The 24,002-nt window shown below is 38.1% G+C and overlaps 2 protein-coding genes across 2 annotated transcripts; one reads left to right on the top strand and one right to left on the bottom strand.

The window, feature by feature from the left end:
• Positions 1-2,761: 2,761 nt before the first annotated feature.
• LOC140172545 (acid-sensing ion channel 1A-like) lies at positions 2,762-13,167 on the bottom strand. The gene is made up of 9 exons (XM_072195690.1): positions 13,106-13,167; positions 12,314-12,435; positions 9,203-9,384; positions 6,681-6,834; positions 5,993-6,049; positions 5,358-5,532; positions 4,741-5,265; positions 4,539-4,630; positions 2,762-3,878 (listed from the first exon to the last, which is right to left on the bottom strand). The coding sequence occupies exons 1-9, from the start codon at positions 13,165-13,167 to the stop codon at positions 3,763-3,765; spliced, it is 1,485 nt and encodes a 494-aa protein (XP_072051791.1). The 3' UTR covers positions 2,762-3,762.
• A 5,444-nt stretch (positions 13,168-18,611) lies between these two features.
• Positions 18,612-20,823, top strand: LOC140172547 (uncharacterized). The gene is made up of 4 exons (XM_072195691.1): positions 18,612-19,264; positions 19,358-19,931; positions 20,013-20,289; positions 20,375-20,823. The coding sequence occupies exons 1-4, from the start codon at positions 18,612-18,614 to the stop codon at positions 20,821-20,823; spliced, it is 1,953 nt and encodes a 650-aa protein (XP_072051792.1).
• The last annotated feature ends 3,179 nt before the right edge of the window (positions 20,824-24,002 follow it).

A 24,002-nucleotide genomic window follows, 5' to 3' on the forward strand; every position in this document is an offset into this window, starting at 1 on the left:
AAAGGTCACGGTGAATTTGCCGTGGACAAAACTGCACTATGCATACCCACTGTCAGCCAAATTATAATGCATAGTTAATCGTTGCTTTGATTGAGCATTAAAATTATATTTTGAAGTGCCATTAAACCGTGCAATAATTCAAACCTCTTTGCCGGCGACAGTATGGCCAAATTACTCTAAATTGTCTCTGTCCTGATATGGACATGCAGGCTTTGGCAAACAGTGTCTTTTAATGTGTATTTCAAACTTCACTGTTAATTGAAATTTGATGTAGAACGCTACAAATTTTTCTAATAGCACTGTAATTAATAGACACATATGAACAAGATTCATGCAGGCGATATTTTAATTTTTAAAAGTAACAAAAAGTAATAATAATAATAATAATAATAATAATAATAATAATAATAATAATAATAATAATAATAATAATAATAATAATAATAATAATAATAATAATAATAATTGTCATAAGCAATCTTAAACAGATGAGATTTTAAAGTCAATTTGAAATTACCAAGTGAATCACAAAGACGCAGATTCAAAGGACGCAAGTACCAAAGTGTAGGCTTTTCTTTACTCCTGTATGACCTTTCGTGACCTTGCGTTCACCGGGATCAAAAACAAAATGGCTCCACATTTCATGAACTCAACTTCATGTGTGGAAACTCTCTTGTTTATATCAGAAAGTTCATAATGGTTCCCAGTTTGAGAGCTGCCTGGTAGAACCCTGGGTGTATGTATAAAAAGAAAATTAAGTAAAGGAGCTCATACAAACTGGCATTATAATAAAAGAGAGAAATCCGAATTTCTGATTTTCTCTCTCTTTTATTATAATGCCAGTTTGTCTGAGCTCCATTTCTTTATTTATTAGGCATGTATCCTCTGGATCCTCGCATTTAATATCTAATATCTCATATTGACTGATGTAATGCTAGGACACAGCAGATAGGCCGCCCTCTCAATTTATAATTAATTTACATTGGCCGTGAGACATTTACGAGAGAATAAAATCATTACATGTTCAATTCGCCGGCAGATCCTCCATGAGCTGTTGTGGCGTGTGGTGGTGAGCTGAACGACATGTCAGTGCGCGCTGGTTCGAATCCGTACGGTTCTGATTTCCTCTCTCCTTTATCATAATGCCAGTTTGTCTGAGCTCCATTTCTTTATTTATTATATATTTTCTCATTTTAATGTCTCATATTGACCGATGTCCTGCTAGGACACAGCAGATTTATAATAAAAGGAAATTAATACAGAGCCTTTTAAACAGCGCTAGATAATGTTCTGTCTGTTCCATCTTTGTCACGTAAGTTGATATTTTATTTTAAAAATGAATTACATTGTGTGCAGCATACTTCTGGGTTAATTGTTGCCTTAAGGAGACTGTGTACTCTCATATATGCATGTAGTAAAAGTGCCATAACTTTGCAATTATTCACGCAAGACATATAAAAGTATACATTTTTGTAAAGGTAAGACATCAATGAATCTCAATATAAATACAGATTTGGTGTAAAAACAACAATTATGATGAAAATCACAAAAAAGTTCATTTTTGGCCATTTTTGTTCGGTACATCACAACAAAAAAACACTCTTTCCAAAAATGTTTGTTTTGTTTTTTTCTTAGTGTTGAGGCACCATTCCAAAAACGTTTTTTTAGTGTTTTGATATTGGCCTTATAAGGCATCAAAATGAACTTTTTAAAATTCACAAACGCCTATTTACACAATATGATGCCTAAAATCGGATATAGACCAACATAAAAAAAAATAGAGAACCGTTTCTTAAGTTGATCATGCTTTTTATGATGATCATAATATTGCTTACCTATATATGCTGTATTTATTGAGTTATCGTGTACTTAAATCGTCATTTTACCGAGAAAATGAACATTGAAATAAAGGCCGTTGAAGTTTAAAGTGGTCAGATTTTGCACTTTGATCGAAGCTCACAGGATAATGCGACATTTCTCGTTTTTCTACGTTACATTACGTAAACATTCGGGTGAATCAACAGCCCCTTCAGAAGTTTGGGCGAAATCTATTCATATCTTGATGTTTATATCGGGGGAAAGAACTTGCAAAAATTCACATTTTATCAGCTAGAACGGAGTCATTTGACCGCTAGGTTTGTGTGAAATCAGTGCTTCCGTGGTGCTTCCATAAGATGCGCCGCGCATGCGGATAAGCGTTGTGTATGCGTAGCGTATCTGTGCGTTAACAAATTGCGCGACTACAAAACGCGATGTGTTGTTGCGCGCGTGTACCCCGATGGTAAAACAAAGATTTTATTTCCTTTTAAATTGCGGAAACGAGTGAAATAATGAAATAAAATCCATAAAATAGAGCAGTTGGAGTTAACAAATCTGGATTTTCTTTCCATGTATTTATAAAAAAACATAACAAAGTAAATGCATTTCAAAAAAGCTCAATTTTCCGAAAGAACAATGTTTAGAGTACACAGCCACGTTAACCTAGAAGTATGCTCATAATTTTTTTAACCAAGCTTGGTGACTTTTTTGCACCTTCTGATAAAAAAAAAAACATTTCCCATAAAAATATTTATGTCATTTAGGAATTGGTCAGGGCAACCCATAGCCTGATAATGTTGGAAACATCTTGCTAGATTTTATAGGCTTTTTATATTTTTATATTTAGTGTGAAATATAAAAGGCACCATAACAATTCATAAATTCAAGAAGCTAACCACTGTTATCGCTGGTACACAAGAAAACAAACAGACTGGTACCGAGATCTATTAAGTGACAACAAATAATTCAAACTGGTATGATTCATTATAGTTGAATACCTGAGTGGAAGAAGGGCCCAACTCCAATTTTTTACAAAAATGAGTTAGACCCAGCATTTTATTGCTTGCAGACTGTTCTTCCTTGTGTGTGAAAGATGAGCCAAAATCCACTCTCTAAATAGTCTTCCACATACACTTAATCATGGTTTTTATGGAAGAAAGGCCCAACTCCATGAAGTTGGGCCCTTCTTCCACAAATATTGGGTTAAAGAGGAATTTTGTTCATCCATGAAATCTGCTTTTCACAACAATAAACTTTCTTGTTAACATATTACATGCTTCTATTTGGATAGTTACCAAATTTCTGTAGCTATTTATAAGACATCTGCTTACGGAACTGGCACTTGCAGTATATTAGTGGAAGAAGGGCCCAACTCCAGCTCGTATTAAGACCTGTACCATTACCATGGAAACATCATATATAATTCTGAATGTATGTAATATTGTATGTTCATGTATTAAAGGTAAAAACATTCTGCCTATAAAACTTTTCCAAATATCAAGTTTTTTCTTAATATCTCAAAAACAGTTTTGATGGAGTTGGGCCCTTCGTCCACTCAGGTATTCAGTTGTATCACTGTTTGACGTTTTAACCTCCACCCATTATTGTAAGTTATTAGTAAGTTCCAAGATGGATTTTTAGTTCTTAGTTCTTGCAAAATACGGTTAAACACCGGAGACACAGTATGTAACCATTTGGTGAGTATGGGCCTTTAGCACTTTGAGGCATGTTGTATAGTGCTTAATATTAGCACTTTAATAGCGAGATTAGCACTCTAGTAGCGAGACTTGCTCGCTATGTCACACCATTGGGCTGCCGACGACACCGGTATGACTACCCCGTATCGACTCCCCATTTTGCACCTCATGAGGTGAACGCCCCAACCGTTGAGCCATCGTGCCTCGTTCTGAAGGCGATGCTTTGTCGATAACGTGCCTCGAATCATTACTTTTGAATAGTTTCCTTTGGGTAAAATCGCCTACAACAGCAGAAATCCATCGTCTCAATAAACGAGAGAAGACTGGCACCGAAAAAGAGTCCAAGAGCACCTCCCCAGTCACCTAATAACAGAAAATGATAAAACCATAAATTAACATTATTCTTAACGACTAACCCTACTACTTATTTGAATACCAAATTCCTAATTCTAAACACTGATACTAATACTAAGCGTTAGCGGAATCAAATAATCGTGACCCTAATCATAACCCTAAACTCCAACCCTAACATTAATGCTTGGAAAACCAGTACGTTGACGGCACAAACAATATCATCAGTGATGGAAAATATCTTTGGCCAAAAGGAGCGATGAATCCCTATGTGAGCAAGACAAACTTCGCGTGTCGATGTAATATTTGCCGCACTTCCGGTTAAGCTACACATGAAGATTGAATAGGTCAAGCTTTTATCGCAACTCTTGACGTTTAAAGGGCTACTTATATCTTTTGACCTATTCCGAAGAACATATCGCATCGCTCTACTAAATGCCGATTTGTAATATTGGATTTTGGAAATGGATTTCGTTCCCTTCTATATATCTCTTTATTTTTTTAGTCTATTTCTTTGTTTATTGACGCAGTGCAGGTAGGCATGCTTTTTATTAGTTTCCCATTCTTGCTTTTGCATTTTTCTGAGGCTTGTGCCTTTTCCATGTTTACGGGCTACACCGGTGAATCAAATAAATTAGCGATGTACTTGGAAACTTATAGTGATATACTTACAAATAAATTGGAAAAATTCGTAGTCCACTTGCTCTTTGATCTCCTCCACTTTCAGATCTCCAAAGAATATATCGACATGGACCATGTTTTCCCTATGAATGAACAAGAGAGCAGGAATAAATACGGTATACGTTTTGTAATAATTATGGAAATTTGCTTTCGTTTGGTATCTTTTAAGACAACAACACATTATACGACTTACCTTAGATACTGTGTGGTCAAACTTTTGAGATCTGTACTTTCATATATACGTCTTCCAGTTGGGAGTAATATCTCGTGAATATTTTGATACACTTCTTGAAAGACATTATGAAATACTTCTTCCATGTTGTATTCTTCAAATATAATGTCAACAAACTGTGCAAAGGAAGCATTTTGCGTTTTGGAGTAATATTCCTGCTTAAGACCATCTCCAAAACGTTGCTTCAGCAGCCCGCTATATACCGATGCCATATACGACGATATTTCTATGTACGCGTTGGAACCGACGGATGCGTCGACGCGATATGCCACCTCCATGAATGTGTATTCGGACAATTCATATAATAGATCAAATTGCATGGAAAATAATGTACCAGTAAGGTTTCCAATTATTAAATCAAACGACTCGGGATATGATTCTTGGAGTCTTTTACCATCCTTGTTGGCTGCGTTACTTAACAACAGCGGAAATCGATCAAGCGTGTAATTCCACGATTCATCCCAAAAGGCTGCTGTAGAAATGGCGCTGTAAAGTGAAGAGTTACAAAATAGATATGAGATGAGCAGGATAATGATTATTTAATGACAGGTATGTATAAGCAATATTATTTGACTTACGTTAGTTTTTCAGCAAAAGCCTTTTCCAGATATGTCCGATCCTCGAGTAAATTCAAAGCTGTTGCCACACTATATGACGGGAATGTAGACTGCGATACTGTCGTCGGATATATGGTCTGCTTACAAGAATTCTCGCAATGATGACAAACAGTGTTTTTGATTCCGTTGAATTCATCTAGAAATAGAAAAACAACGTGTCTGTCAATTGGGCTATTCCAGAAAATAAGTGCATACCCCCCTATAGAGGAGTAAATTTTCAATGAAAGAAATGTCTGGATTTCCAGGTTTGCTTTCTGAAAACGACTGGAATATCAATTGCTGATGTTACTGGAAAAAAGCTTGGAAATGCAATTAAATGAACGGAAATGTCCCAAATGAATTCTCAAATTGAGGATTTCTTATTTTGAACTATTTTTTGATGGATTTCTGTTTCACCTTTGGACACTTCAAAAGTCTGGATTTCCAACAATCGCGACTGGACGAAAGGTCTGGAAATACTAACTCCTATATAGGGGGTGTGCATCTATTTTCTGTAATTGCCCATTTTAATCTATAACATGAAGTATTGAAAAACGGGTGCAATATTTACTTGATTTATTTATTTTTTTAAATACCATAGACTATAATTGCCTTACCACTCTTGGCATGGAAACACTCTATCAGATCTCGAGGATTACAAAAGGGGGCACGTCCTGAAATAATGAGAGCCAAATAACATTATATCAAAATGGTTGCCGTCAAAAAGTTTAGCTTTTAGGGTACTTAATTAAGGGAACGGATAGTAACGTTTGCATAATATGTTTGTGGGAGATGAGAGCACATCAGACATATTAAATTATGATATCAAATTTTAGATTTGCGATATCATACAAATTTTATGGCAAATTATTATGGCAAATTTTATGGCAAAATTGTATCTCTTCAATACTAAAGGTCAACATTTTCAAATGATGGAGGCTTTTCCTCCCAGCAACATACACTATCATTACAACACATTAGATTTATAAAGTTTATGTCGAGGACTATTAAATATCAAAAGTATAAAAAATATCAATAAAATAAAAATATTTGCCAAAACAATTTGTATTATAAAGCGAATTTTTATTTGATATGAGGACATTCCTCGTATTCAGAATGCAATTTGGTATGTCTGATGTTCTCCCAGGTCCCATAAAAAATACTGTGCAAACGATGCTATCCGATTACTGTGCTGACGTTGCTATCCTATTTACATGGGTGATCACATATTTTCACGTTCCGCCAAAAGTATTACAACCTCCACTCCTCCCCCTGCATATGCTAAGCGGTCAGGGTGATGATTACCTGGCATGTAATACGTCCTACACCCACAGTTGTGGACTATGAAGTTTGTTTCACATTCAATTAAGCATTTGGATTTGGTATAATTGCCCAGATACTCCAGCCGCTGTTCTGCACCTTTTACACAAGTTCCATGTGGCGCGGGTAACAGCTCCAGCTGTAAGGAAAAAGGGTATTTTATTAGTATGTTCAGTATAAATTCTCAGATTCTGAGGCTTGATATGAGTCCACAATAAAGTTTTCATCTCTCACACAATGTGACAACCATGACCTACCTTCTCTGAGCTGTCCTCGACTCTCAGCAGTCACTAAATATTTCCCGATTAGAGCGGTGGGGCAGTCTCACTCACTATGTTAAGAAATTCAGAAGTTCTGAAATTGCAATATTTTAGGCAGAGCTGGGAATCGAACCCAGGACCCCCGGTTGTGAATCACATTGTATTACCACTATGCCAACTAACAACTAGCTGTGAGAAGTTTGATACCAACCCTGCTTAATCATGTTAATCATGTTAATAGAATAAATCAATACTGTCGATGTATCTAATGTACGATGCTATTCAAATAGAAGTTTCCATACTATCAATGTACCTGTATTATGGCTATCAATCGATCAATCAATCAAGCAAGCAATCAATCAAGTGCAACATTCAATAATAAACCAATGAATATTAGTCTACTATCTACAGGCTTGACATTATGTATGGGATATTTCTTCACGAATTGCCAAGACTAGTCAGATGCGGCCCATACACGTTCAAAACAAACATGAACCTTCCAAAATAGATACACATTCGCAATAGGTGTCCCGGTCATCAGCTGGCGCCTTGATTTGGGGCAACTCGTCGCTTCCTCTTTCCCGATACCTGTACTTTAAGTTTGGTAATGGTCAACTATCATGAATCTGATCGGCCTGCGTTATAGGCCAATCAAATAAAGGAAAATTAGGTTTCAACCCACCACTTATTTCACCACTTAAGTCCCCAAAAATCCAAGCAGTGGAACAATGTCTAATTTGCATAAATCCAAAATAACAGCTTATGCAGGGGTGAAATTTCAAAGTTGGTCAAATATTGTTTTTAAAACCATGCCAATGTCTTGCTCTCATAATAAGGACTCAGAAAGACAAATAGTTTGACCAGTCTCCGACATACAGTTCTTGAGTTATAGGTAAAAAGGTCAAAGGTCACATTTTGGGGTCCAAGTCGTTTACAATGGAAATATGTTCCAATTTTAATCCAACTGGTCTCAAATTGTTCCTTTGGCAACACTAAATCAAAATGAGAAAAGTTGCATTGTTTTGGATGTTTTGTTACATAGGTAACATCACCAAATAGGTCAAGGTCAATAGGTCTCAATGAAATTCGATCTTCTTTAAAAGTTATCTGTAAAGTGTGCTGAGACTTAGAGAATAAACGATAGGAATTTTTATTTTGCCTATCCTCTACCGTGTGATAGACGATATAAAAATATTGGACCTGCCTGTCGTCTATCATAGGTAGAGGATAGGCAAAATAAAAATTCCTATCGTTTATTCTCATTCTTAGTCAGTTAAATATTATTTTAATAACTGTAAACAATTTTTTAAAGCAAAAACTAAGTAAAAACTCCCTCATTATAAAATGAACGAAACTTGTTTACAACTTCACGTATTCTGTTGCGCGTACTGCTAGCGCGTCGCGTATTCCGCACTAGTCTACGCATACAGCGCGATACATACGCGCACCTCTACAAGCGTGTAAGGCATTATCAAGACGCATGATGACGTGGGGTCGTCTACGGCCTGATAAACGGCACCCGAAATCTTGCGATTGTCCAATCAAAAATGTGTCTACGAACTAGACCACTCCCACTGACTAAGAATTGTGGATCAACGTCTAGACGTTGTGCATGTGCGTAGCGCACTATAAATCACGGCGCTTTTTTTACCATGTTACCAAGGTAATAAACCACCTGAGATATGGCAAACTATTCTTTTTTTAAATGTTTCTGCAAGCGGAGCAATATGAAACCATTTTTGATCAAAATCAGAGCATTATTTAATTTGTGTCCCCCTGTAGAATCCCAATTTTGACACATGACCTTTCCCCCCTTAACTCAAGAAATTTATATCGGAGATAGGTCAAAATATACTTTTTCTGAATCCTTGTGACGAAAGGAATACAATGGTATGGTTTTTAACAACCAAATTTGAAATTTCACCCCTGCATAACCAGCCATTTTGGATTTATACAAATTAGGCACTGTTCCACAACTTGGACTTTTGGTGACTTTTAATATGTTTTTTAATATATTTTTCTGAAATGAATGTTGATTAAATGGTTTCTGTTGCAATTAGGGGTGGGTAGATTTGTTAATTTGATTGGCCTATTACCGCTTCACAGTAAGCCACAGAATCACAATCTGATTTTCTAGAGAACTGTTTTAAAATCAAAGCGGGAGTTGCATTGCATAACATCGACCACAATAAACCTATGTAATTTATCATTTACCTCTGAAGGAAAAACAAAACAAAACATGTATACCTTTCTGGTTGCTATGCGTACCGCAGAATGTGTGCCAAGCTCCAATTCCAAACCAAAATCCTGCATATTTGGAAATTCATCTTTTGGATGAACTAGCAGCTTAAAGCCTGCATTTTCTCGAGGTGCTGCTACGTGTGACAACTGCTCTGCATTAAGGACAACACTTAATCCTCGGGCTTGGCCTATCGTAGATTAAAATAAAGAATCTGTTAAGTGCATAGTAACCAAGCCCATGTTAAAATAGCTCACAAAGATGCACCAAAATTTGATTGATACGAGTATTAATAAAAGGATATCCAGAAAACGAAAGCACATTTTTATAACACTTTTGTTTGGTCTATGGGCAGATATTTTGAACATTTTGGAAAACACTAATTGAATTAGATACTAGGGGAGCTGACATGACCCCAAAACATAATCAAGATGTTCCCAAATAAATAAACTGGTCCCAAGGGGGAATTTTCCAAGATGGCGTCCAAAATGGCCGCCAAATGCAGGTAATCATTATAAATGACCATATATGAATATTATTTCTGAACCAAACTAACCTTTTTAGCGTAATTAAAAAGCCCATCATAAACTAAAAAAAGTCCCAAGAGTCAGTGTATTTTTAAAATGGCGCCGAAAATGGCCGCCAAATACCGCCAAATACTGCAAAAAAGTTATCATACATCGGGGCTTATCTGAACCAAAGTATAACTCTTGGGCTTAATTTAGGGCCTAATATACTTCTAACATAAGTTAAAGGTAAAAAACATCCCCGCCACCAGTATACTTCTGTGATGGCACCTAAAATGTCCGCCGAAATTGGCACTAATACTAAAAATGACTTTAAATTCTCAAATATTAATGCTTTATTCATTCAAATATAAAGTCAAACTTGAGACATCTTTGACCCTGCATGACAAAAAAACAATTAAAATTAAGTATTGTTTCCTCCCTATTATAAGTTTACATCAGTAATGATATTTAAATGAATGAATGGAAATTTTCTAGAGCGGGTGTCCGCCGCTTTCTACTCATAAACATGTAAACCTGTTAAAAAGAAATATATAACAAGTATTCTTTTCTCACTATTGAACATGTTATAAAACGTCAAAAATGACATAAACAAATAAATAAGCCATTTTTGATAGCGTGTGTCCACCTTACCATTTGCTCATCTTTCTAATATTTTACCAGTCAGAGTCTTTCATATCTGAGAAGTCAGATTCCATGTAGACAGTATCATCTTCTTCTGCATCAACACCTTTCTCTTCTTCCTCTGTGATATCTTCTAAGAGATCAGGCGTGAAGGAAGAGCGGCTCCTTCTGTGTAAATGGCTCTATGAACTCTCCTGGTTGCCTGCATTTGGCGGTCATTTTGGAGGCCACCTTGCAAAAAAACCTTTGGGCCAGATTATATTTTGGGAACATCCTGATTATGTTTTGGGGTCATCTCAGGAACCTAAACAAGTTGGCTTGGTTTGGTTCTTGTGGGTGCACAGGTGGTGCTTCTAGCTCCCCTAGTAAGATTATGATTGTGAAAAAGTGGGAAAACTTATTTTACCCTACAATGACTATTAAGTGACTAATTGTGCGAAACAATCTCAGGGTGGATGCTCAACTCTTTTGCTGAACGATATATTGCTATACCCAGCAAACACAAAAACGTTTTAAAAACGTTCTAAATAAGTTATATTTTGGCTTTTGGTTTAGGTAAAAACGTTTTAATAACATTAAAATGTCGGGTTATATAAAGGTCATGATAACGTTTTAAAACGTTTTGTATGAAAACACACTACAACAATATTTTTAAATGTTTTCAAAAAATGTTATTGTAAACTATTTTTGCAAACATTTTTGCCAAATATTGTGTCAATACTTAAATAACATTATGTTAAAATATTTGAACCCAGCAAACACAGAAATGTTCTTAAAATGTTTTTTCAAAACCTTTTAATAAATTTAAATGTCGGGTTATATAAAGGTCATGAAAACGTTTTTAAAACGTTATTGAAAATATTTTAGGCAAACATTTTTTGGCAAAATATTTTTTCAACTCCAAAATAACATTCTGTTTAGAATGTTTTGTATCAAGTTTTCAAGAATGTTTTTGGAATGTTATTAAAACGTTTTTATACCCTTTATATAACCCGACATTTAAACGTTTTCTGTAAAACATTTTTGTTTGCTGAGCAGTAGATTATCAAAAAATGTTTTTTAAGGTTATGAAAACGTTTTATACTCTTAATATACCCTTTATAAAACCCGACATTTAAACGTTTTCTGACAACCTTTTATAACCTTTTGCGAATGATGTCGAAAACGTTTTGTGTTTGCTGGGTAGTTAATCGAAGGGCCATATCTCATTGACGAGCCCCATTGCAACATTTTATTGCTTATTCCATGACACAATATTTTCGTGGTGTAATCTTGGGCATTTACTTCCGTTACTTCTAAATATCAGATGGCGTCAGAAACGGTCACCATTTTCACATACTGCAATATTTTGATAACTTTCAATATCAATACGTGAGCATGACGCGATTGGAGTCACTGAAAAGATAATAACTTTCTCTACACCTTAATACTAAAAAGTAACTTCCGTTACTTCTAAATATCAGATGGCGTCAGAAACGGTCACCATTTTCACATACTGCAATATTTTGATAACTTTCAATATCAATACGTGAGCATGACGCGATTGGAGTCACTGAAAAGATAATAACTTTCTCTACACCTTAATACTAAAAAGGTTAATGGGATACAAAACAATTGACAGAAAATAATTATCTTCTCAATGACACCAATTGCATCATGATCACGTATTGATATTGAAAGTTATGATCGAAATAATAAGGTGGTGACCGTTTTGGACGCCATCTTGATTTAGAGGTGACAGAAGTAAATGCGTGATAAGCAAGATAATAAATGAGGTGTACTAAGTTTGTACTCATGGTGCAATGAAAGTGTACAATTTAGCCACATAGCCCTACCCCGGGGCCCTAGATGATTAAGTGACGCATGTAAAAAGATGAGAAATTTAGATTTTCGTTTTATTGAAGTGTCAACGAACACATGCGGCTTATATGCAATATTGAGTAGTTATTTTATTTTATTTGAACACACCTGGTGTTTGCACTGGAAGTGATTGGTAAGATGAAATGGAATTAAATGTATAACACACGCCATAATTAGTCACCGTTGTCGTGAAATTAGCTGGACCACATGTTTTTCCATTGAACCGACATCTTTAATAGAAGGTAATAAAAATCAAAATGATTATGATGTTATTAATTATCATGTACGATGATGATGAATTAATGATGATATTATTATGATGATGACGAAGTTTGGGGAAACACTAGGAACCGTGCCATTTTTTGGTACCCAAAAGTAATAGAAATCTAGAAATGGCAATGCCTAATTAGCATGTGTCCAATTTGTTATTCAAATAGCGTATTGTTATTAAAATGATGACTTGACCTCCCCAGGGGGTGGCAATATCACATGCCGACATGAATTCTGTGTTTGGTTATGCGCAATTAAGTAGCTGTTAAATGATAGACTTTCCATAGTACAGGGTGTATCAAAATGATTGGTACCGGGCTATGTGACTTTTTCAAAAATATAAAATTGCTAATTAATATAGTTTTTGTACTATAAATAGAAAGGGGTATATGTTAACTTATTGATCTAATAATCTGAAGATGATAGGTTGATGCGTCTGGGAGCTATTGTCATTTGAACGAAGATCGACGTAATCATAGTTTTACTTACACAACACAAGATGAATAGGTTCACTGCTTGAAGTATTTATTGCATACATGCTCTTCATTATTTCACCTCAGTCTTTATAACATAAAATTTCTTTACAAATGCTTTTATATAGAAAGATAGTTCCTGAAATCCCTGCCTTACGGCTCTGGCAGTGTGAGGTGAAGCCCTATCTTGAATGAACATAACACCTGGCATGGATCCATTCTGAAACTGCCCATATCAAATTGTGAAACATTGCAAGTTATAGCATGTTTCCATGGGATACTCCTTGCTCTTGGAAACTGTCTTCTAAATCTTCTCCGCACCTCTCCATAGCTTCGTGTCAACCAGTAATTCTTTACTATGTATGCAGGCGCTGAAGTGTGGATAGTAGTTAATGTAGGCTTTTTTGTACGCTGAATATTCATGAGGTGGGCGTGGCTAATTAGCATATATGAATATTAATGAGGTGGGCGTGGCTAATTAGCATATATGAATATTCATGAGGTGGGCGTGGCTAATTAGCATATATGAATATTCATGAGGTGCTAATTAGCATATATGAATATTCATGAGGTGCTAATTAGCATATTCATGAGATGGGCGTGGCTAATTTGCATGAATATTCACGAGGTGAAATATTTACTACGTGACGTTATGAATATGATGAAAGAGTCACTTTTCTTTTATTTCAATGCAATTTATTTCATTGTAATTAATTCATTTCATTTTAATTAATTTAATTTCAATGTAATTTATTTTATTTTAATTTATTACATTGGAATTAATTCATTTAATTTAAGTGTAATTTATTTCATTTTAATTTATTTCAATGGAATTAATTCATTTCAATTTAATTCATTTAGTTTAAGTGTGATTTATTTCATTTTAATTTATTTCATTGGAATTAATTCATTTCAATTTAATTCATTTAATTTATTTGTAATATATTTCATTTTAATTTATATCATTGGAATTAATTCATTTAAATTTAATTCATTTAATTTCAATGTAATTTATTTCAGTTTAATTTATTTAATTTGAATTGATTCATTTTATTTGAATTCATTTAATTTCAATGTAATCATTTAATTTGTTTAATTTTTTGTAATTGTAATTAATTTATTTCATTTGGATTGATTCATTTCAATTTACTTCATTTAATTTCAATGTAATTTATTTCATTTCAATTAAATCATTTCAATTTACTTCATTTAATTTCAATATAATTTATGTCAGTTTAATTTCTTTCATTTGAATTAATTTATTTCGTTTGAATCAATTTCATTCAATTTATTTTTTTATTTTAAATAATATACAATTGTTATTTAATATATAGGCCTATAATAGGTCTATATGTGTGTGTTAATTTATATAAACCTATTAAAATAAAACGAAATACAGATCTAGTAAAATAGAAAATTAAGTTAAAATGAATGAAACAAATAAATTAAAATGTTAATGTGAAAATTACCGCATCATACCATAGACCTACCAAACCTTGACCATTATGTAATATCAAATCCTGAACAGTTTCCTGTTCTACCTCCTGTATGCACAGAGTGACCATTATCATGTACATAGAGACCTTGACCATTACGTAACTCCAACAAGGAAGTTTAACTGTACAGCACTCAACTTTATAAGTTCAATATTATACAATATACGCGTAATAAATAGGCATACAAAAAGGGTTTTTTAAACCATAAATAATAATAGAAAAAACACCACAAATTCTTGTTATTGTTTTTTTAAGTATAATATAATATCAGATCCTATTATGTAATATCAAATCCTGAATAGTTTCCTGTTCTACCTCCTGTATGCACAGAGTGACCATTATCATGTACATAGAGACCTTGACCATTACGTAACTCCAACAAGGAAGTTTAACTGTACAGCACTCAACTTTATAAGTTCAATATTATACAATATACGCGTAATAAATAGGCCTACAAAAAGGGTTTTTTTAAACCATAAATAATAATAGAAAAAACACCACAAATTCTTGTTATTGTTTTTAAGTATAAAATAATATAATATAATATATATTATAACTTAATAGATATAATATAGTTTACGTATAATGGACCTACCGTCGGCAGTAAATGACATCAAAACAGCATTCCTGTAGGTTTAATTCCGTTTAAGACTGACGAATTGAAATAATTTATTATCCAGTCACTATCGGTACATCACACAGTCATGACAGTCCAGTATTAAATCCATGTTCACTTTCATATTACACAGTCAACTATTACAACGTATTACATGTAATAGCTTGCATATTATAGGTCTACTATGTACAATGCAAAGAAGTGTTCCACATGATGGTAAGGTGTGAAGTGAAGTAGAAGCACTGTGTTACAAACTACGAATGCAATTATCACCCATCATGCTTTACGCGAACATGATTCTTAAAAGTACAGTAGCGGAAGTATAATTCACGGTTATTTATTTTTACAACGTAAACCTACGATGATTTTGGTGGCTTGCAATATTATTCTCTTGATAGCGAAATTTTCTATTCACGGTGTATTTTTTATTAACGTAAAGAATCATGAATTTCGGTGGCTTGCGAGTGAAGAAATATCGGTACCGATGAAATACCGATGTAGACTCGATGTCTCGGGTTGCAGTATATAAAGCCAAGTCAGCCAGAAGATTTGTCATTCTGATCTTGGATTCAAGCTGATGCGGTGGAATGGATAGAACCATGGACCCCATGACTGAGGATGAAATTAGAAGGATTGACAATGTGGATATATTGAGAGCTATCATACAAGAGGATGATTGGCAAACGGATGCTACTCGCTTGGCATATAATAGAATTTTTCAGCTCGGGGGAGTGGAAAGGGATGATCAAACGGAGAGTGCACGGAATGTTCCGATGGTGGGTGGTGAAAACCCTGATGTGAATGAAAATGTAAGTGAACTTCTTTTAAATAAATAATGAACCGTAGGTCTAAATAAATAGGCCTACACTAATTTCCACTTTTTTTTACATCATCGCGCATGTTTTAGACCTAACTGTACCATTTTCTTTTAATTCAGATTGTTTCTTTCATCTTGCTAGATTTATTTAGTAAATAGAGATTGTGTAGTCTCCCTGCGTGCATCGAGTATCCTACCCTCTGCACGCAGGGAATAATTAATGGACTATGATAGTGCGCCATCTTTTAATACAATCTTTCATAGGTTTATATAATGAGGGCCTACTTTCGATTTTAATGTTAAAACGAGTAATGTTCTAACTAACGCACGGTGCGAGATGTCAGCTAATTTATTGATTGAGTACACCTTCATCGCGAAAATTAGAAGAAAAAAAATACCGTAATGTTAGCACGTACAGTTCAAATTTGCGATATTCTCACTTCGCGATATCAGATCACGATTTATTTATTAAAGCGCGTCCTCTATGATAATCATAGCTTTATTGGGGCCTATTTTATTTTACTATTAGGTCTATAGTCTCCGTTTCCATTTCCGATCGATTTAATTACATTTTTTATGTTATTGAAACATAATACGGTGTTTTAGTTAAACTTCCTCATGATTATTTAGCACGAGTCATTCGTTTCGTTGTTTTACGTGTCATTAAACTGATTAAGATGAATCGCAGGATGAATTATTTGTTATTAAAATCGAAAAAGTTTAAGACAATCAATCAAGCTATCGAGTATTTTTATTTATTTTTAGATCGCTGTAACCGGGAGTCGTAAACGCCCCGCCGAAAACAGTGTGGATGATTTGACGACAGACGACCCCTTAAACTTCGATGAGAAAGAAGAACAGCGAGAAGAGTCCGATGACCTGTCCCGATACTACAGCATCGAGGCCGTGAACACGAAACGCGTCAAAAAATACAAAGCCTCGGCTACGGATTACCGATTGCGACTGAGAAATTTAGACGAAGTAGCTCTGGATGCTTTGCCTCTGTTGTCTGGGATTATAGACGATGTACTGCAGAATTTGACTCTCGGTGTCCGTCCCAGAGATATGGTGCGAATTATCCTGCAAGCTCCAGGTTTAGATAAACCTATAGCCCTACCTTTCATCAAGAAAGACGATCTCACTATAGATAGGTTCATGGCTAGGGTAGAGCACGTGCTTCAATCCAACAAGGACGTGAAATTGAACAGCGATATGGACATTAATTTCGTGCATATGGAAATGCCGGAAGGTGGGAGATCGGATAGACCGATGTTTCAGACCTGGGAGGAGAAGAAGAAAAATTTGTACTGTATCGTACCCATCTCCAACCAGAGCGATAATATGTGTTTGGCCCGAGCCATCGTAACCGGTAAGGCGAACCATGAACTGAAATCAACGGAACGGCTTTGGAGAGATATCAGGAGAGGTGGGCACCACCAAACGACACGCGCTGCGGCACTCCACGAGGCAGTCAAGATGCCTTTTAAAGCGTGTGGATTAGAGCATGTAGAAGCTTTCCAGCAAGTCGTCCCCGACTATCAACTCGTGGTCGTTTCCAAAGAACAGTTCGACAAAATAATTTGGAAAGGGCCGAATAAATCCAAAGGAATCTATTTGTTGTACAACAACCACCATTTCGATCTCATCACCTCCATGTCGGCTTATCTGAACAGGAGTTATTGGTGCCACGAGTGTAAGGCTGCATACGATGACAAGAGGCGTCACGAATGCGAGAAAACCTGCAAGGTATGTCACTCCGGAAATTGTCAGTCGAGCGATGAGATCGAGGCTTGGACGTATTGTACCGACTGTAATCGGTACTTCAAATCCCCCCAATGTTACGAGAACCATAAAGCGGACGGTTCCAGCGTCAAGAAATTCGGGACAATCTGCAGCCAGTACTACAAATGCGAAAAGTGCGAAAGAGTCGTCAACAAAAATACCTCCAAAAAGATAAAAGACACGACTGTACCGATATCTGGTGTCGCGTTTGCATTGGAAACTTTAAGGTGGGTCACCGATGTTTTATCAAAAAAGTGGAGGTTAAGGAAAAAGAAGAGAAACCGTTCAGTTACATCTTTTTCGACGTGGAATCTCAGATGGAGACGGGAATACACAAACCATGCCTCTGCGTCGCGCAAAAAGTATGCGAAACGTGCGCCGAGCGACCGATCGAAGATGCCTGCGACTTCTGCGGCGATGGCAAGCAAGTCGTCTTCCGAGGAAATGATTGTATGGAAGAATTTTGTCTGTGGGTTCTCAAGAACGAACGCCATAAAGGCGCGAAATGTCTGGCTCATAATTTAAAGGGCTACGACGGGTACTTTATCCTCCAGTATCTGTACGACAATAACGTCAAACCTGACGTCATCATGAACGGGGCAAAAGTCATGTCCATCACCGTACCTGAATCGGGCATCGTCTTCAAGGACAGTTTAAACTTCTTCCCCATGGCTCTTTCCAAGCTTCCGAAAAGTTTCGGGATTCAAGAGCTTTGTAAAGGATTTTATCCACATCTGAAGAACACGAAAGCCAACGAGAATTACCGAGGGAAGCTACCTGACATGGAAGATTTCGACCCGGAGGGTATGTCCGAAGGGGGGAAAAAGAGTTCGTAAAATGGTACGAAGACGAAAAGAAGAAAGGAAAGGAATGGGTTCTGCAAGATGAGTTATTGAAATACTGTATCAACGACGTCGATATCCTTCGAAGATGTTGCATGCAGTTCCGGACCATGTTCATGGAGGTGACCAAGACCTGTCTAGAAGATCCCGGGGTAGACCCTTTGAAAGACCCCATCACCATCGCAGCAGCCTGTAACCTGGTATTGCGCCGTAACTTTTTAGCACCCCAAACCATCGCCATCATCCCTCCTCAAGGTTACGGACCCGGTCAGAATTTTTCTAGGGACTCTATAGTATGGTTGAATTACGAAGCGATGAAGGATGACGTTTATATCCTACACGCCCTGAATGGTGGGGAAGCCCGGCTATACGGAAGAGTGACTGCCGATGGTATTGATCTCGAAAATCGTAAGATCTATTCTTATCATGGTTGCCTATTTCACGGATGCAGGTCCTGTTTCGATGAAGATACCATCAATCCCATCTCGGGGAAACCAATGGCCGAGCTGTACAGGAAGACTCTGTTACGTAGGAAACAGTTGGAGATCAATTACCCCGATTACGAGATCGTCGAAATTTTTGAACACGACTGGAAAAAGACGTGGAATGATCTACCCGACGACGTGAGAAAAAGGATCGACGTTTCCCGCCATCTGGAACCTTTGGATTGTAGAGAAGCGTTGTACGGTGGCAGGACCGAGACGAACAAACTCTTTCACGAAGTCGCGGACGGAGAGGTCATCAGATACCTGGACTTTACGAGGTAAGTCGATCGATCGATTCAAAATAACGCATCGTATTGCAATTATTTGTTCATTTATTTAATTTTTATCGATCTTTTTATTCTTTGAATCAGCCTCTACCCATGGACGAATAAATATAGCGAGTACATCGTCGGTTTCCCAAAGATCTACACGAACGATTTCGACGACGTATCATCTTACTTCGGCCTGATTCGATGCACTGTCCTGCCGCCGCGATGGTTGTTTCATCCCGTTTTACCCGCCCGATGTCACGGCAAGTTGATGTTCGCCCTGTGCGGTACGTGTATGGAAGAGAAACGTCGGGCCTATTGTCCTCATTCGGACGAAGAGCGAACCATCCGAGGAACGTGGGTAACCTTGGAAGTCCAGAAGGCCGTGGAGATGGGCTACCGGATCGTTAGTACCGAGGTAGTGTGGCACTGGGAACGACGCGCCGTGTACGATAAAGAGACAAAGACTGGGGGCCTGTTTACCGAGTATATCGACCGATTCCTCCGATTGAAACAAGAAGCTAGCGGGTACCCCGACTGGTGCGTGACGGCTGAAAATAAAGGACGTTACGTCGACGACTACTACGAAAATGAAGGGATACGACTGGATCCCGACAACATCGCGAAGAATCCCGGGATGAGATCTCTGGCTAAACTTTGTTTAAACAGTATGTGGGTGAGTATCATCGCTAAATATCGTGCATCTGAAATATTTAAAGTAGATAAAAAACCTCTTTTTCTTCCATTGTTTTTACAGGGAAAATTTGCCCAAAGATCCAACCTGAGTAAGACGGTTATACACGACGATCCTTCCGAAGTGTACAAGCTGTTGACGGACGATACCATCACGGTCGATAATATCAGACTCGTCAACGAAGAGGTTGTCGAAGTGACGTATAAAGAAGAAGGAGCTTTCGCCAAGATCAACCCTAAAACAAACGTCGTTATCGCTGCCTTTACGACCTGTCACGCCAGACTCAAATTGTACGAAGTTCTGGAAAAATTGGGTGATCGCGCCATGTACCAAGATACGGGTAAGTTTATAGTTTTTATTTTGTTAATGATTCGTATTTTCAAATTATATTTTTCTTAACTATTCTCATGTTTCTGTCATTTCAGATAGCGTCGTATTCCTCAGTCGCCCCGGAGATTGGGAGCCCCCGACTGGCGATTATCTCGGTCAATTGACGGACGAGGTCGCCCCGCACGACGGGAACCATATTACCGCTTTCGTGTCCGGCGGATGTAAAAATTATTGTTATTCCACGGATACGGGTAAAACAACCATGAAAGTGAGAGGTATCACCCTCAACGCTCGAAATTCAAATCTGGTCAACGCTTCGACGCTGGAACGAATGGTCAAAGGATTAACGTTACACGGTGAAGGAGAGAGAGTGACTGTAACGGATCCTCGCAAGATCGTGCGTAACGTCAAGACCAAGAACATCGAGAGTCGCGTTTTCAAGAAAGATTACAGGGTCGTGTTCGACAAGAGGTGGATCTCCGAAGGATTCGACACCTTACCTTACGGTTACGGGGTAGATAAAGAGGCTGTCAAAACCGAGTAGTTTCACGTCACGATGGAGGTCGAGAATGTACACGCGCAACAATGTCTCTGCAAAGATTCTCTGAAAAAATACTCCACCTTTCCCATGATCGGACTGGCTCTACTCCTCGTCACCAACGCTGCACTGACCGTCACTCAACATCGAGAGGGTACTTCCTTTAATTTGTGCCATAACCTTACGCTACCGTTCGCGTCTTACCAAACCAGGTCGATTAACGATAAAGTCAAATTTCGCGAAGAGTCGACACACTGTCTCCCTCAACACGCGCTTCACCTTGGAGAAGATATATACCTTAGCGTGTGTCAATTCCGCGGCAGTGTGCGCGTGGATATCAGACGGTTCGTAGGTGACGTGGAGAAGGAAGGAATTCTTCCTACTATACGAGGTATTTACCTATCTATCGATCAGTGGAACGCGTTGAAAAGGAACGAAAGCTTCGTAGACTCTGCTATCGAGAAACTATCATGGACGCGAGACTCGCACATCCCTACACGGCCATCGTCTCGGGACCTACGGGTTCTGGGAAAACTCAATTCGTCAAACGACTCATCGCGGAAGGGGATATGATGGTAGACGGTCCGCCCGATAAAATTATATGGCTTTACGGGGAATACCAATCCGCGTACGACGACATGCGAAAATCCATGGACAATATACGCTTTATAGAAGGATTTCCTTCCGACATGGAATCTCTGATCGACCCCGACTTCAGAAATCTAGTCGTCATCGACGATCTCATGACTGAGTTATCCGGAGATACCAGGGTGATGAACATGTTTACCAAAACCAGTCATCATCGTAACATGTCCGTCATCTTTATCGTGCAGAATCTGTTTTTGGCTTCCAAACAATTTCGCACCATTTCTCTCAATGCCCACTACATGGTTCTCTTCAAGAATCCCCGAGATAATTCGCAAATTATTCACTTAGCCAAACAGATCTTTCCCGGACGCGTCAAGTACGTGCAGGAGAGTTTCATGGACGCTACCAAACAGCGGTACGGATACTTGCTGGTGGATCTGAGAGCTACGACTCCCGAAGATTTGAGACTACGTACCGACATTTTTGAAGGATTGAAACAAACTGTCTACATTCCGAGAGTATAAAAGTGATGATCGCGATTAGAATAATTCATTCGAGCATTAACATGTCGAAAAGAATGAAGCAAAACGCCGACGCTCTTCGGTTTCTGAGTATATGCAATCCTCGTCAGAGGAAAGCCGTCATACAGCACGCCGACAACAGTCTCGTCGATTCCTTGTGCGAATGCGCGTTGAATCTCCTGAAGGGACACGTCCGACTCAATCCGAAACAAAAGAAGAAACTCTCGTCGCACAAAAAACGCCTGCGCGCTCTAACTAATAAAAAGGTCGCGCGCAAGAAGAAGAAGAGCATTCTTACGCAACACGGAGGATTCGTCGGAGCATTCCTCGCTCCCGTTTTAAGAGCGCTCGTACCTCTGCTTCTCAAATAATGTCAACTTTAAAATACTCCAAGAAAATGATTCTGATCGATCCGCGGGAACTGGAGAGGGTCAATGACCGCGTCCAAAAAAACGACGATGAAAAAATAGGGGATACGGAAAAGGATATGAAGCGCACACTGGACCGCACCGATCTCTCTACGCACGATATGATGCGACTCTACTCGAAAGAACCTCTGAACATTACGGTCAAACCGATGAAGGACGAAGAAGAAGGGGAGATTAAAGAAGAAGCTGTAAAGAGCGTCGACGAAGCGCTGGAAAGGGAACTTTTGGAAACCGTCCCGGCCTCCTTCAAGACCAAAGCCAAATCTCTCATGAACAATCTCAAACGAAATCGGTCCAAAGGCTATCTGGATTGGACCCCTTCGGGAGAAATCATCGTGTCGGGAAGTAAAGTCGAGGGCTCCAACTTGGTCGATCTCATCCACGACTCCCTGAGAAGTCGTAAAGGATACGAAGATCCCGTAGGGTGGAAATCGTTCAACGAAGCTATAGCGCTCAACAACGTCCCCGAATCTTTAATCGCCAATACCAAACGACGCGATCTTTTGAGGGAACGGAAATCGATCGTCGAACATGTCGAAGAAACCACCCCGAAACGGAAGCTAAGAAAATCCAAGAAGCGTCGTCAGACTTTCCCTCACGAGGAATTGTGGGAACTTTATTGATCGATATTTATTTAAAGTAGTAGTAAGATTAGCGATAATCCCTAGAGTAGAATTTAAATGTGTCTTTCAGCGATTCGCAATGGATGCCTACTTGAAACGAATATACTACGATCCGTCGAGTTCCGGTAGTTTGGGGGGCATCGATAGATTGTACAGAAAGGTTAGAGAAGATGGCGTCGGTTTAACGCGTAAGGACGTCGAGAAATGGCTCCTCGCTCAAGACGCGTACACTTTACACAAGCCGGCGAGAAGACGATTTCCTAGAAATAGTTACTTTTCGGACGGTATCGATCAGACGTGGCAGATGGATCTGGTGGAGCTTCCCGGACTGACTAAATTTAATCGCGGTTATAAATTCATTTTGACCTGCATCGACGTGTTTTCCAAATACGCCTGGGTAGAACCTCTGAAAGACAAGAAAGGACAGACCGTGGCCGCGGCGTTGAAAAGAATTTTCGATCGCGGAAGACAACCTACCCAAATTCAGAGCGATAAAGGGAAGGAATTCCTGAACACTCACGTGCGCGCATTGTTCGAAGAAAAGAAAATACACTTTTTCACCACTCAGAATCCCGATACCAAAGCTTCCATCGTGGAAAGGTTCAATCGGACGTTGAAAAGTCGAATCTTTAGACACTTGACGAAAACGAACGGTTCCGAATATCAGCGCGTCTTGCAAGATGTGGTGCGCGGGTACAACGACGCCTATCACAGAACTATCCGAAGAGCCCCCGCCAGCGTCAACAAGGACAATGAAAGCGCCGTATGGAAGACCATGTACGGGCACTTGCTTCGAAGAAGACGTAAAAAGCAGAAATTGTTCAATCCCGACGATATCGTACGTATTTCCACGGAGAAACTTCCTTTCAGAAAAGGATATCTACCTCAATGGTCGGAAGAATTGTTCGTCGTATCCGAACGAATCGATAGAAGAATACCCGTTTACGTATTGAAAGACTTTAACGAGGAAGAAATCGAAGGTACATTTTATGGTTGGGAAATTCAAAAAGTAATCAAAGCCAAGG

The sequence above is a fragment of the Amphiura filiformis genome, chromosome 16 (genome assembly GCF_039555335.1).
Source record: "Amphiura filiformis chromosome 16, Afil_fr2py, whole genome shotgun sequence".
NCBI lineage: Eukaryota > Metazoa > Echinodermata > Ophiuroidea > Amphilepidida > Amphiuridae > Amphiura > Amphiura filiformis.

Coding starts and splice junctions, on each gene's coding strand:
- LOC140172545 (XM_072195690.1), bottom strand. CDS start 13,167: ATGGATCCATGCCAGGTGTTATGTTCATTCAAGATAGGGCTTCACCTC. Junction 12,436..13,105: donor CACCTCACACTGCCAGAGCC/GTAAGGCAGGGA, acceptor CTTCTATTAAAG/ATGTCGGTTCAATGGAAAAA. Junction 3,879..4,538: donor CGAATTTTTCCAATTTATTT/GTAAGTATATCA, acceptor TTCTGTTATTAG/GTGACTGGGGAGGTGCTCTT.
- LOC140172547 (XM_072195691.1), top strand. CDS start 18,612: ATGTTCATGGAGGTGACCAAGACCTGTCTAGAAGATCCCGGGGTAGAC. Junction 19,265..19,357: donor AGATACCTGGACTTTACGAG/GTAAGTCGATCG, acceptor TCTTTGAATCAG/CCTCTACCCATGGACGAATA. Junction 20,290..20,374: donor CGCCATGTACCAAGATACGG/GTAAGTTTATAG, acceptor CTGTCATTTCAG/ATAGCGTCGTATTCCTCAGT.